The sequence below is a fragment of the Ammospiza caudacuta genome, chromosome 6, assembly GCF_027887145.1.
Source record: "Ammospiza caudacuta isolate bAmmCau1 chromosome 6, bAmmCau1.pri, whole genome shotgun sequence".
NCBI classification, from domain to species: Eukaryota; Metazoa; Chordata; class Aves; order Passeriformes; family Passerellidae; genus Ammospiza; species Ammospiza caudacuta.
In genome coordinates, this window is record NC_080598.1 from 57,360,438 (window position 1) to 57,373,273 (window position 12,836).

At 48.5% G+C, this 12,836-nt stretch overlaps 1 protein-coding gene across 1 annotated transcript in view; it reads left to right on the forward strand.

Annotated features, from left to right (window-relative positions):
• Nucleotides 1-2,535: 2,535 nt before the first annotated feature.
• LOC131559058 (inverted formin-2-like) overlaps nucleotides 2,536-12,836 on the forward strand; it is a 41,929-nt gene continuing 31,628 nt past the window's right edge. The window contains exons 1-12 of the mRNA XM_058807270.1: nucleotides 2,536-2,682; nucleotides 3,457-3,559; nucleotides 3,643-3,728; nucleotides 4,245-4,345; nucleotides 5,654-5,724; nucleotides 5,837-5,944; nucleotides 6,846-6,916; nucleotides 7,583-7,703; nucleotides 8,262-8,426; nucleotides 9,118-9,220; nucleotides 10,576-10,734; nucleotides 11,700-12,413. Coding sequence (XP_058663253.1) covers nucleotides 3,479-3,559; nucleotides 3,643-3,728; nucleotides 4,245-4,345; nucleotides 5,654-5,724; nucleotides 5,837-5,944; nucleotides 6,846-6,916; nucleotides 7,583-7,703; nucleotides 8,262-8,426; nucleotides 9,118-9,220; nucleotides 10,576-10,734; nucleotides 11,700-12,413 — 1,780 coding nt within the window. The 5' untranslated portion in view covers nucleotides 2,536-2,682; nucleotides 3,457-3,478. The remainder of the gene's footprint in view (nucleotides 2,683-3,456; nucleotides 3,560-3,642; nucleotides 3,729-4,244; nucleotides 4,346-5,653; nucleotides 5,725-5,836; nucleotides 5,945-6,845; nucleotides 6,917-7,582; nucleotides 7,704-8,261; nucleotides 8,427-9,117; nucleotides 9,221-10,575; nucleotides 10,735-11,699; nucleotides 12,414-12,836) is intronic.

Below are 12,836 nucleotides of genomic sequence, written 5' to 3' on the forward strand. Positions count from 1 at the left end.
TGACACATCCATCCAGCCTTGCTCACTCCTCTTGTTTCCCCTTGTCCCATAAAGCCTTTCCCCAGTGTGCAGGAAATAATCTGTGGGACTTGGTGAGAGCTGAACAGAAGTGAGACAAAGTTATACATTCTGTATAAGCTTCATCCATGTGGGTGGCCACATTTAGCAGTGGGCTTGGGATTCCCAGTCTTGTTTTAATGGTTAATCCCTGAGCTTTGGCTCAGGGGAGTCAGTGGGAATCTGTCCTCACTGGCATCCTGCCACTGGTGCTGGCCTGTCTTGCTGGCAGGCATGCTGTGAAGTGTTTTGTGGGCTGGGCGCATGGGAAGGAAATTGCCTAGAAGCCAAAAGTGTAGTTGTGTAAAGTGACACCAGGAAATGGACTCTCCATGGCTCCAGATCTACTGCTTGGTGAGGGTTAGAAAGGATGAACTGTGGGCCTTGTTCCCTTCCCTGACCCTGACTCCCTTCTCTAGTCCAAGGGAACACAGTTGAAGAAGTCATTGAGAGGCTGCTGTCTATCAAGAAACATCCAGGCAGGCAGAAGCGAGCTGAGCACCGCCTGTCTGGGAGCGCAGCTGGAGCTGCCCAGGCTGAGCCAGAGCCGTGTGCACGGGCAGCTCGGTGTGCAGTGGGGTCAGCAAACCCCACCAGGGCACCAGCAACACCCTCAGGGCCACTGGACAACGAAAAGAAGATCTCATCCTGCCAGTTCACAGCCTGCTGTGCCCTGCCAGAGAAATCCAACCCTCCCTCCAACACCGCTCCCAACCCGGCACCTCCAGCCCCACCACCTCCACCCTCTGGCACAGCAGCCATGAGCCCCACATCCCCCATGACAAATACACCCCCAGCCCCTCCACTCCCTGGCATCCCTCCCCCTCCACCCCCTCCTCCTCCTCCTCCACCATTGCCTGGCATGGGAGGCATTCCTCCTCCTCCACCTCCATTACCTGGCATGAGTGGCATCCCACCACCTCCACCTCCACTACCTGGCATGGGTGGCATCCCACCACCTCCACCTCCATTACCTGGCATGGGTGGCATGCCACCACCTCCACCTCCATTACCTGGCATGGTTGGTATCCCACCCCCTCCACCTCCATTACCTGGCATGGGTGGCATCCCTCCCCCTCCACCTCCATTACCTGGCATAGGTGGCATCCCTCCCCCTCCACCCCTCCTTCCTGGCATGCCAGGAGATCACATAGAAGCCGTGGTGGCCTCCCAGTTCAGCTGCCCCCTGGGCTTGGGCAGGCCCCCCCACAAGACAGTGAAGACACCAACGCTGAGAATGAAGAAGCTGAACTGGCAGAAGCTGCCCTCCAATGTGGTGAGAGGTGGGTGCTTCTGGCATAAAGTCACTGCTGCTTTAGAGGTGCTTTACTCTGCTGCTTTTGCTTCCCAGGGGAAGAAATAGTATCTTAAAGTTTGTCAGATGTGGTTGACTCCGTTTAGATACAGAACTTCCCTGATTTCCTTTACTTTTGACCTACAGAGCTGATATAAAAGTAACATGAAACTACTAATGTAATAGTAACTATTCCAACTGAATTAGTGCTTTGGAATAGCTTGTTTATAACTACAATACTTTGAACTTAGAAGAAGAGAAAGGGATGGGAATATTTTCCTAATCACTATGACGTGCCTTAGATCAGGCTTTGATCTAAGTTCCCCAGACTTTTATTACCCAGCTCATCTGTGCTTGTATCTGGGTATATTAAAGTCATGAGTAGGAGTGCATGTGAGGATCACATATCTCTTGATTTTTGGGTTACATTTCCCTCTACTAGTGGATTCAAAGTGGAGCATGAAATGTGAGAAGAAGCTTGGAGAAGCTGTGTCAGCTTCAGCTTTGTCCTAGACAAGCAAGGCATCTACTGCATGAAAGTAGGCAGAGGTGAAATCTAAATAAAGCAAGTCTTCAATCACAAGAGCAGTAAAATGTTGGGATTATTGCAGTAGAGTCTTCTAGAGGCATGTTAGAGTGATGATTTTTTTTTTTTTTAAGATTTAAGAAATTGCAGTAGAAATTAATTCAAGCAGTCTTGTAGCCAGCATTATACAAGGAGACTTGAGTATAAAATGAAAAATGGAGAAAGACACAGTCAGAAAATGTTCACGTTGTGCCCAGTCACTCTGTTAGGATGCAAGGAAGCAAAAATAATATCAACCAGGGGACTAGAAATGAAACGTCTGCTGTCATGCTGATCCAGTTTGCCCAGCATGGAGGAGAGCAGAGTTTTACAGGGAGGGATGGAGCTGCACAGCCTCTGTGTGCCCAGTGCTGCCTCCCCCTAGCAGGTTTCATTGCCCTTCAGCCCCTTTGGATCCCACCTGTGGCACTTGCCCCTCCTCAGTAATGACCATCTGTCCACTAATACGGATAAATAGGTCATATTAAGATAATAATACGTCTCTTCTTATTTCATTCACATCCTGAAGAGTGTCCCTTGCAAGCAGCTCACCTTGTCCCAGGTGTCAGGAGCTCTCAGCTCTCCCTGCAGCCAGTCTGAACACTTCTCCTTTCTTTCAGAGAGCCACTCCATGTGGGCTTCTGTGAGCAGCAGCAGTGAGGAGGTGATAGAGCCCAACTACAGCAGCATTGAGCAGCTGTTCTGCTTCCCACAGCCAACCCCCAAGGAGAAGACAGCAGCACCAGTGAAGGCAGAGCCGAAGGAGGTGAGGAGAGCCCCTCGTTTTTTCGAGTAAAGATCCCTGCAGACAGCTCATCTAATATGAGATATCTTCTTTTTCTTTAATGAAGATCACATTTTTGGACTCCAAGAAAAGTCTCAATTTGAACATATTTTTGAAGCAATTTAAATGGTAAGATATGGCCAGTTTTCGTGACAGTTGACAGAACTTTGAGCAGGTTTTGCAGTATCTGGAAGGTCCTCACGAAATCTCTTCTAGGCAATGTGCTTTGGTGGTCCATGCTACTAAATCATCTGAACATTACCAATTTTGTCCTACACCGTCTTTAATATACTGAGTTTAGGGGTTTAATGATGTTTTTACATACAACTTCCCCATATGTTGGCAAAGGAGTTAGATCTCTATTTTACAGATAAAGTTGTGGCACAGACTCTTAAGGTGACACAGACTGTGAGACACACCTGGAGGTCAGATCCCTCCTCAAATCAGGGCCAATGGACAAATGAAGAGTTCCATTTTCTTTTAAGATTAAAAAAAAGCTCAGAGACAGGATCTCAGTTGCTGGATTCATCTCTGTCCTTGAATAATTTGATCAGGGCCAGAAATAAGATTTGGGTCATAGCAGGGATCCCGGTCCTGATTCTAAGTTAATTGTGGGGAAATCCCTTTCCCTTTGGATTATTATGATTCTTTACTAGGGAAAGCACAGAGTGCTTGCACAGATAAATCTCTTGGTAGTGTGTGATGGTTGGAAAGAGGTCTTTGGTTGATGGCTGGCTCTGCTCCTTCTCCCTGCAGCTCCAATGAAGAGGTGACTGCCATGATCCAGAATGGGGACCGGACCAAGTTTGATGTTGAGGTTCTGAAGCAGTTGCTGAAGCTGCTGCCTGAAAAGCATGAGGTCAGGAGGAAAACACCACCTTTGGTTCACAGAGCTGAGCACATAGAGCAGCCCTGCAGTCTTGATTCTCTGTTTCTCATTAGATAGAAAACCTGAAGGCCTTCAAAGAAGAGAAATCAAAGTTAGCAAATGCAGATCAGTTCTATCTTCTCCTCCTTCAGATTCCCAGGTAAGGTTTTTAGTCAAAAACTTCAGCCCAATTTGTTTCTTGATTTACCTCTGGGAAGTTTAACTTTCTTTATAGGAGCCTCACAGACCAACACTGATGGATATAACTGTTGGATTTCCCCTTCCACCTTGGAGCTGTCCCTTTCTCTGTTACCCTTAGGGCTCTTCCTGATCCAGCACATCCTCTCCCTCTGAACCAGCTGAAGCTGGCCCAGATTCAGGGTCAGGTCTGCCCAAGGAGGCTCCATAACTTGGTGAAAGGCAGTGCCCAATGCAGTGCCAAGAAGGGGAAACCCTTCCCTTTGATGATCACAATGGACCAGCAGAACCCACATCCCTGCTGGTCCTCAGGGCCAGCAGCAGCCCCTCTCCTCCCTCCAAGGCCACACCGGTGGTTTGGTGTGGATGTGGTTGGCATGTTGTGGGGTGGCATGGGCTTGTTGGTGATGTGGGAAAGGGGCTGCTGTGCTGGCTGGGATCCCAGTGCCTTTAGCTGAGGATCCATCTCCACCCTCAGCTACCAGCTGCGCATTGAGTGTATGCTGATCTGCGAAGAGACCACCGTCGTGCTGGACATGATTCAGCCCAAAGCTGAAGCCATCCGCAGAGCCTGTGAAGGTATGCATGACCTGAGCTTATTCCTGGCTCTGATTTAAGACAGGAAATTTTAACCCCCACAAAACTCCCCTGGAGCTCTGCAGTGTTACCCCCAAAACTCCCCTGGAGCTCTGCAGTATTACTACCCAAACCCCAAAGAACTCCTATGTGATCCATTCACTGGTTTGCTGCAAATGGGATGCAACTTTAGGTATCTCCACTGATGGTCAAAGCCCATAACAGGACCAAAGATTATTTTCTGTCATCCTCATCCCACTTTTTCTGCAGCAGATGTATTCTTCTGAAACACTTTGAATGGTGAAGTGCTGGAAGTTCATCAGCCCTTTCAAAGGAGCTGAATTTAGACAGCAGAGCTGGCCCTGCTGCAGCTAATTCATCCATCCAGCATTATTTCCCAAATTAAGAACTTCATAATACAGCAATTTTCTCTACTGCCAGAAAACTTCCCCCAAAAGCAATGCTTTAGTATTTCCCTGCCTAGAAATGGAACCAGAAGAAAAAGGTTGTTATTTTGGTTTATAAATTGCTGATGCTCCAATATGGTGAGTACACAGAAAGTTTATGCAGTAGATTTTGGCTTCCTGTGGCAGAAACCTTTGGTCCCACTCCTCTGAGAGCAGTATGCTCTTCTTGGCACTGTCAAGTGTCACCTGTTCTACAGGGCCAGTTGCCCCAACTCCTGCTGGGGGTTTCTCCAGCTGGCATTACAGCTGTTTGCTGGGATAAATTGAAGCGACTTCCCAGCAGCCCAGTTGTTTTTTTGGAGCTGTTCCTGCCTCAAAGCTGAGTGCTTCAGAAAGCACAGCACTGCAGCACCCTGTTGTAAGAGCAAGGACAGGGACTGCACTCTTCATGCCTGGTCAATAATCACCTCCACCATGAGAGACCAGGAACAGGGTGAGCGTGCCTGGTTTTAGCAGCTGGCAGGTGATCATAGTGCAGTCAGAACTGGCTTCACAGCACAGCTAAAGTTTGCAAGATTAAATTTGAGTTACCATTGCCCACTCTGGGAAACGTGCAAGGAAGGCTGGATCTTGATTGCTGTTAGTGAGGAGGGTCCCACTGCAGGTTATTTACCATTAGGAAATGAGAGACCAGATGTAAAGAAAGAAACATAAGTCAACAAAGACTTTGACAACCCATGGAACCGAATCAACATGAAATCATCTTCTCTGCTGGTTGGGCATTGGGCTGCAAAGCCAAATACCAGATTTGATTGGTGGAATTCAGAACCCCAATTTCAGTGCAGTTTAGGAAATGTTCTGGTGTAACACAAGCTTTTGCTAAAAAGTCCCTTATGTTTTTCAGATCTTCTGACCAGTCATCGCCTGCCAGTCTTTTGTCAACTGATTCTCAAAGTTGGAAACTTCCTGAACTACGTAAGGACTTTTTTGTCTTCTCCTTTCCTCATCACAGTCTGTGAATGATCTCCTTTAGGGTTGTAATTTGGATGGACACAGGAGTTACATCTGCTTTTTTTCTCTCTTGTAGGGAAGTCACACGGGCGATGCCGATGGTTTTAAAATCAGCACTTTACTCAAACTAACAGAAACCAAAGCCAACCAAACCCGCATTACCCTGCTCCACCATATTCTGGAGGTACCACTGCCAAGTCCTGCACAGTAGGGAAGAGGGAGGGTTTTATCACAGATGACACATTTCTCCCGCTCTGCTGTTGGCTAATGCCACATGCTCATACTCACATCCTCCCTGGCAAACCCCAGAGTGTCACAAGTCAGGAGGATTTGAATCACTTTGGTGACTCTGGTGGAGACTGCTTGTGGGCACTGCTCCTTATTTTAGGACTTGATCTGCTTCCCTCCAGCATCTTTTCCCACAGGGTCTGCAACTTCCTTTCATATTTGTGCAATCTGCACATCAGCAGCTGCAAACCACAGAGCACAAATATGTCCTGGCTCATCTGTACCCATTCAGCCTTTCTGCCTTTCCATGGACTTTCCCTCTTCCTCCAGACTGTGCTCAGGCTTTTCATGCTTCTCTTCAGGCCCCCATGGCTCTCCTATTCCCTGCAATGCTGTTTTTATCATTTTCTTTCTCCATGCTCTGCTCTGCCACCTTCATTCATCAATGTCCCTTGGTTTCAGTTGCTCATGTTCAAGCCCCACTTTAGCTGGCAGTGGCTTCAGCAAGGACAGCTGTGAAAGTAAAGAATGCAAGACTCAAGGCCTTTTAATATCCTTCTGGGACTGTGGGAAGTGTCAGATTGCATCAAACCACAGTGCTGCCTCCCTCTATGCTCAAGAAGAGCTCTGCTTTGCTTTGAACTATGAGTATTTCTGAGAGTTCAGTTTTCTTCTGTGTTTTTATAGCCATGGGAAATGCCTTTCCTCTCTGAATGTGCAAACTACAGACAGGGGGGCAATAGCAGAACACAGCACAGTCATCCTTCCTGGACACTTCTGTCCATGTGTCTTCCCCCCAGCTTCCCCTTGACTCCTGCCACACACCAAATAACACTTCTTTCTCTCTTCCTCTTCAGGAAGTAGAAAACAGCCACAAGGACCTACTGGAACTGCCAAAGGATCTTGAATATGTTTCAAAAGCAGCAGGGTAAAATTGTGTGTTACTTCCTTTGAATTAAAAACAAAAATAAATCCCATGCACATCAACAATGTACCAGAAATTAGGACACACACAGCTGGTATACAGATTAACAAGATGGCATCTTACATAGTTTGAACTGAAAGATTTGATTGATGAATGTTGAAAGGCCTTTAATATATAATAATTCTACTACAGCTGGCAACACTTAGGACTGAAATTTGCAGAGCAGTCAGTTAAAGCTGCCTCCCAGACCTTTCTGAAACGTGCACTGCCTTTGTGGTGGCAGGAGCTGGTGAGGGTCAGCTACCCAGACATTTCTGAAGTCCCTCCAGGCAGGGGAAGTGAGCTAATGCTGAGCATGGTGGGTGGAGAACAGCCTTTTGAAGGGGTGGGCTTTTTTTGGCAGCCATCTACCCAATACACAGAACTGTAGCTAGGCCTGGCAGCCTTTCCATAAGTGCTGTGGGGGGAAGCTGTTTTCCCTGAGCTTGGTCTGTATAGAGAGTTCACAGCACAGGGTTCAGCTCAGGGAAGTGGTGGGAAGCAGAGGGGTGACCAAAGCACCAGTTCACACTTGTCCACTCCTTGGTCAGCTCAAGATGCTGGAGTGTCAGCTAATGGCAGGGTTATGTGTGATTTCAGAATTAATGGCAGGGTTCTGTGTGATTTCAGAATTAATCTTGACATTATACGCACGGAGTCCGGTACCAATTTAAAGAAGTTGCTGGAGCTTCAGCGGAAAGTCTTATCATCAAACGAGGATGTGAAACAGCAGTATGAGAAACCCATCCAGGTCAGTAACAGAGCTACCTTGGATCTCCCCCATTACACACAGAGAGGTGCTGCATGGTACATCTGCAGCTCAGGAGCCTCATGAGAGGGGAGAAAATATTGCCACAAGACATGCTCTCAGATTTGGAAATAAGATGCAATGCTGTACAACCCAAATATGCAGTGGCCAGCTGCACCCCAAACTTAGATACCTTTGGAAAGGCTGATTTCTTAGGATGCTGCCCCAACTGCTCTGTCCATGCTTCTGTGTGACTCCTCACTTTAGGAGAAGATGGTCACCTTCTCTGTGGATCACCAGAGTGAGGCCCTTTCCTTGGGATTAAGCTTTGCATGGAGCTATCCGTGTCTTGCTTAAGACACCCCTGTAAACTGGCACAGCACAGTTGCCAAGAGTGAAGACCATCTGTAAATCTTAATTTCTTCCCACCTGCTTTCCAAAAGCTGCAGTTAAAAGCCAGGACCCAGAGTCCTGCTCTAATCTCTAATCCCTTCTCTGCGAGTGCACTTCACTCGTTGTCCTCTGGATGGTGTTTTACAGTGTGCATTTAATGTGTTTCAGGACAGCATTGATGCCTCCAGAAAACTGGAAGAAGAATTTGAAACCATTGAAAAGAAGAGAGAAGAACTTGCAAATTATCTCTGTGAAGATCCAAGCAAGTTGTCCTTAGAGGACATATTTAGCATCATGAAGACCTTCAGAGACCTCTTCATCCGAGCCCTGAAGGTTGGCACCTGCACACAGGATCCTGAGCATCCCTTCCTGGAAGATGGAAGCTGCTCCAATGGACAGGGGTGGGATGGACACCCCAATCCAGGGGGGATCCTGGCTACAGCCTCCTCCTTTTGGCACTTGGCATCAGGTCTCCCACTGAAGTGGTGTCTGATCCCTTCTCCACTACATCCTCGTGGATCGAGGTTCTGGTGCTGCTGGGCCTGGCCCAAACACCAGGGATTTGTGATTCTTTTGCAACTTCAGCTGCAGAGTCAATCACAAAGATGCTTTTAGGCCAAGTGTGCAAGTTGTGGAGAAAGGGGCTTAAAAACTTCACCCTTTACTCCAACCTGAGCAAACAGGCTCAGAAGGGGGATATGTAGTAAAAAAGCCACCTTGTGGAAAAAACTGTGGCTTCAGTGTCTCCCACTTTCACCTCAGCTCAAGATCAGGCAGGTGAGCACACTGCAGGTAGCTGTGTGAGGCATAGCACCACTGCCACCTCCAGCTGGGATGTGGCAGAGTCCTGGCCAAGTCAGCAGTCCCCCAGTCCTCTCTCACCATTTTTGGCCCTTATTCCCAATGCCCATTTTAATTATTGCACAGGACAAAGCTAGAATTTCTCTTCCTTCATCTATAGATCTCCTGTCTCTTCATCAGCTTCTTTACCCCACTTTCTCATGCCATTGTTACCTCCCTGCAGGAAAACAAGGACAGAAAGGAGCAAGCTGCCAAAGCAGAAAAGAGGAAAAAGCAGCTAGAAGAGGAAGAGGGCAAGAGACAGAGGGGAGAAAATGGAAAAGTCAGTGAGTATCTGAAATGGCTTCCAAAAATAGAGATGGAGCCATAGGGGCTCTTTGGTGGTCCTGCTTTAATGGACCAGTAGTGGTAATTTATTTTGTAGGTTTCTAGGTGCTGGCTGACTAAAGGCTTTTAGGTGTCTTACAGCCCTAGCTAAGAATTGACTTTCCACAGTTGCAGCTGGGCAGAGAAGTTAATTTTAGGTTTGCTGACTGAACAGCAAAGAAGAAATAAAATAACCACAAATTAAATATTTCAGTTAACTTTTCCAGTTTCTAAACATAACTTTTGAATCCCAAATCTAAAAAGAGACATTTGACTTATCCACCATCCAAGCTCCTTGTATACACTTGAATAGTCTCTCTTCACCACAGTTGTCCCAAAAATCTTGCATATTGCTTAAATATGCCTTCTGCTGGATGAAAATGAAAGACTAAAAAAATGCAATTGGATGAAGCAGAGAGGAAAGAAAAGTCAGAATTATTTTTCCTCCAAAAAAAAAAAAAAAAGGTTCCCACCGACATTGATAACAAATGGAATATTTCACGGTCGTGGGACAACCAGGGATGTGCCCAGGCAGAGCTGGTGCCACTTGTGCCAGGCTGTAGCACCAAGACTTGGGAGCAAATCCTTTGTGTTCAGCCAGGATGGGCTGCTGTGGGATTACAGAGCACTGCTGTGGGGTCATGGAGCACTGCTGTGGGATTATGGGCATTGCTGTGGGATTATGGGCACTGCTGTGGGATTATGGGCATTGCTGTGGGATCATGGAGCACTGCTGTGGGATTATGGAGCACTGCTGTGGGATCATGGAGCACTGCTGTGGGATTATGGGCACTGCTGTGGGATCATGGGCACTGCTGTGGGATCATGGAGCACTGCTGTGGGATCATGGAGCACTGCTGTGGGATTATGGGCACTGCTGTGGGATCACGGGGCACTGCTGTGGGACCATGGGCACTGCTGTGGGACCATGGGCACTGCTGTGGGATCATGGGCACTGCTGTGGGATCACGGGGCACTGCTGTGGGACCATGGGCACTGCTGTGGGACCATGGGCACTGCTGTGGGACCATGGGGCGCTGCTGTGGGTCATGGGCACTGCTGTGGGTCATGGGCACTGCTGTGGGATTATGGGCACTGTGGGATCATGGGCACTGCTGTGGGGTCACAGAGCAGTGCTGTAGGATCATGGGCACTGCTGTGGGATCATGGAGCTGCTCCCAGGTCTGCTGTGGGTGCCTTGCTCCTGGCCAGTGGCTGCTTGTGCTGGGACAGCAGGAGGCACCTCCAGCAGTGGCATCCCTGCAGCTCCTGCTGGCCTGTCTCAGGGGCAGGGGTAACTCCCATCTCTCCCCAGTCAAGAAGGGGCTGATGAAGCAGGAGGAGGTGTGTGTCATCGACGCCCTGCTCGCCGACATCAGGAAAGGCTTCACGCTGAGGAAGACAAAGAGCAGACACGAGTCAGAGGCAGCTCCTAAACCCTCATCTGCAGAAAGCCTGGAGGAAAGCCAGTCTGGTAAGGACACAGACCTGACTGTACCTGCAGCTCTTCATTCCCATCTGCCTCTGAGCCTGAGCCAAGCATGCACCAGCCAGAAGCCTTTGTGTTTGCATTTGGGGCATTTTATTTGCAGCCAGTGCCAAGGAGAAGAGGAGCAGAGAGCCTTGAGCTGTTGCTAGCCAGGTCTGTACCAAAATTAGCAGAAATTTGGAGCAGCATAGCCCTGCATCTGTGTTGATAAACCCTCTGAGGTGCTTGACCCACGTGTCAGCCATGGCACCATGCTGATGGGGCACTGCTGTTATCCCTGCATGCTCCCAAGTCTCAGTAGCACAGTGTGTTCCTGTCTTACAGACTGCTGCATCCCATCTTAGTCTGCACTTGGGAGACTGAAGAAACCCTTTAAAAAAAGATAAGAAACCCTATTTGCAGAAGTACCCAAGTCCTTTAGGTGCTTGTGAGGAGACAGCCTCATGGGTTTCTTAGGTCTCTTGACCTCGGTGTCAGTGCAGTTAGGCAAATCCAAGGACATTGGTCTGTCCATGGCTCTCCTAGGACTGCTCTGCAAGGGCAGGTTGAGGCTGGCTAATGGGCAGCCTTGAAGTCCTCACACACCAAGCCAGCAGTCCAGCCTGGTCCAGGACCTCACAGGCAGGGTCTCTCTTCTGCTGTAGACTTTAAGGTTTCCTTGCAAGTCCTGGAGCCTCCGTGGAATTCAGCCATTTTGTAGCAGAGACATTAACACCTGCTGAAAACAAACAGCTGAGCTGGAGCCTGCAGTCCAGCCAGGGTGACCACACGGGCATAAGGAGGGGAGGTGCAGGGAGGATAAATTGGTGCTGCCTCTGCATTGGAGCTGCTTTAGGGTCAGTGCTCCCTCCACAGGCAGCTGCTGACCTGTAACCTCTGCAGGGTAGGTGCATCTTGGCTGATTCCTGGTGAGACTGCAGCTGTGGCTGATTGTGTGTTTCTGTTTACAGGACAGAGCATGAAGGACCCACAAGCAACAGGGAAGCAGACTGATGACAAGACTGAGCAAAACAAGGATGATCATCCCTCAGAAAGCACTCTTCCCTCATCCACTGCCCCAATGGAGACAGGTGGAGGTGTTACAAATGCTTCAGCTTCAGGCCAGGTATTATCTACAAACAGTGCTGGAGGAAGTCTGCCACTGGAGTCCCAGACCAAAAGCCCCTCAGAGAGCATGGTGGAAGCTGATGGAGCCACTCAGACCATGCTGGGCCCTGGGATGGAGCAGAAAAACAACGTGGAAGGCCTCCAGCCCTGCACAGAGAGAGGCTCCCTTGGCTTCTCTGTGGCTGACATAGGCTCAAGGATCAGCTTTGTGAGCAGCAGTGCAGCCCCTGCTCTGCCAGACCAACTCAGCTGGGCTAACGGGGCCATGTCAGGAGGCCAGGACAAGGAGTGCCCAGCTGATGGCTCAGACAGTGCTCAGCCTGCCCCCTGCCATGAGGCTCAGCAGGCAGAGTCTAAAGAAATGACAAAAGAAAATGAAGACCCTGGTACAGACTCGCTGTTGGACACCTCTCAAGACAAGTCCTTCTCAGAGGAGCCAGCCACTGACTCCTCTTGCTCAGCAACACTTCCCCCAGAGCAACCTCACAGTGACAGGGAAAAGCAGAGGCCATCAGGGAAAAGGAAGAAGAAGAAGAGGCACAGCAAAAGCTACTCAGGTAGCCTATTTTATAAATAGCCCTTGGGGACTGACTTAAATGTGGGAACCTTCCTGATATATTTGTATAAACCTTCTTGATATATTTGTACACACCTGTTTCTTTCCACTTCAAGGCCCAGTGCCCCCTGCCCCTGGAGTCACACTGTTTCATGCAGCTATTATATTTTTCAAACCTGAAAGAGCTTTAAAAAGAAAAACACAAGCGTAGTTCATTCTGGTGACATGTATAAGTAGTTTATAAAGGAGTAATGATGAATCAATAATTCAAAAGCCCATTACACATATGCAGTAAAGATGGCAATAAGCACATCTGTCAAGTGTGCTAAAGACAGCTACAGGCACGGTTATGTGCAAACAAGAGCTCCATTAGGCTCCAGAGCAGTGATTAAGAGCAGTTAATACTCGGTACTTAATCAGCAAT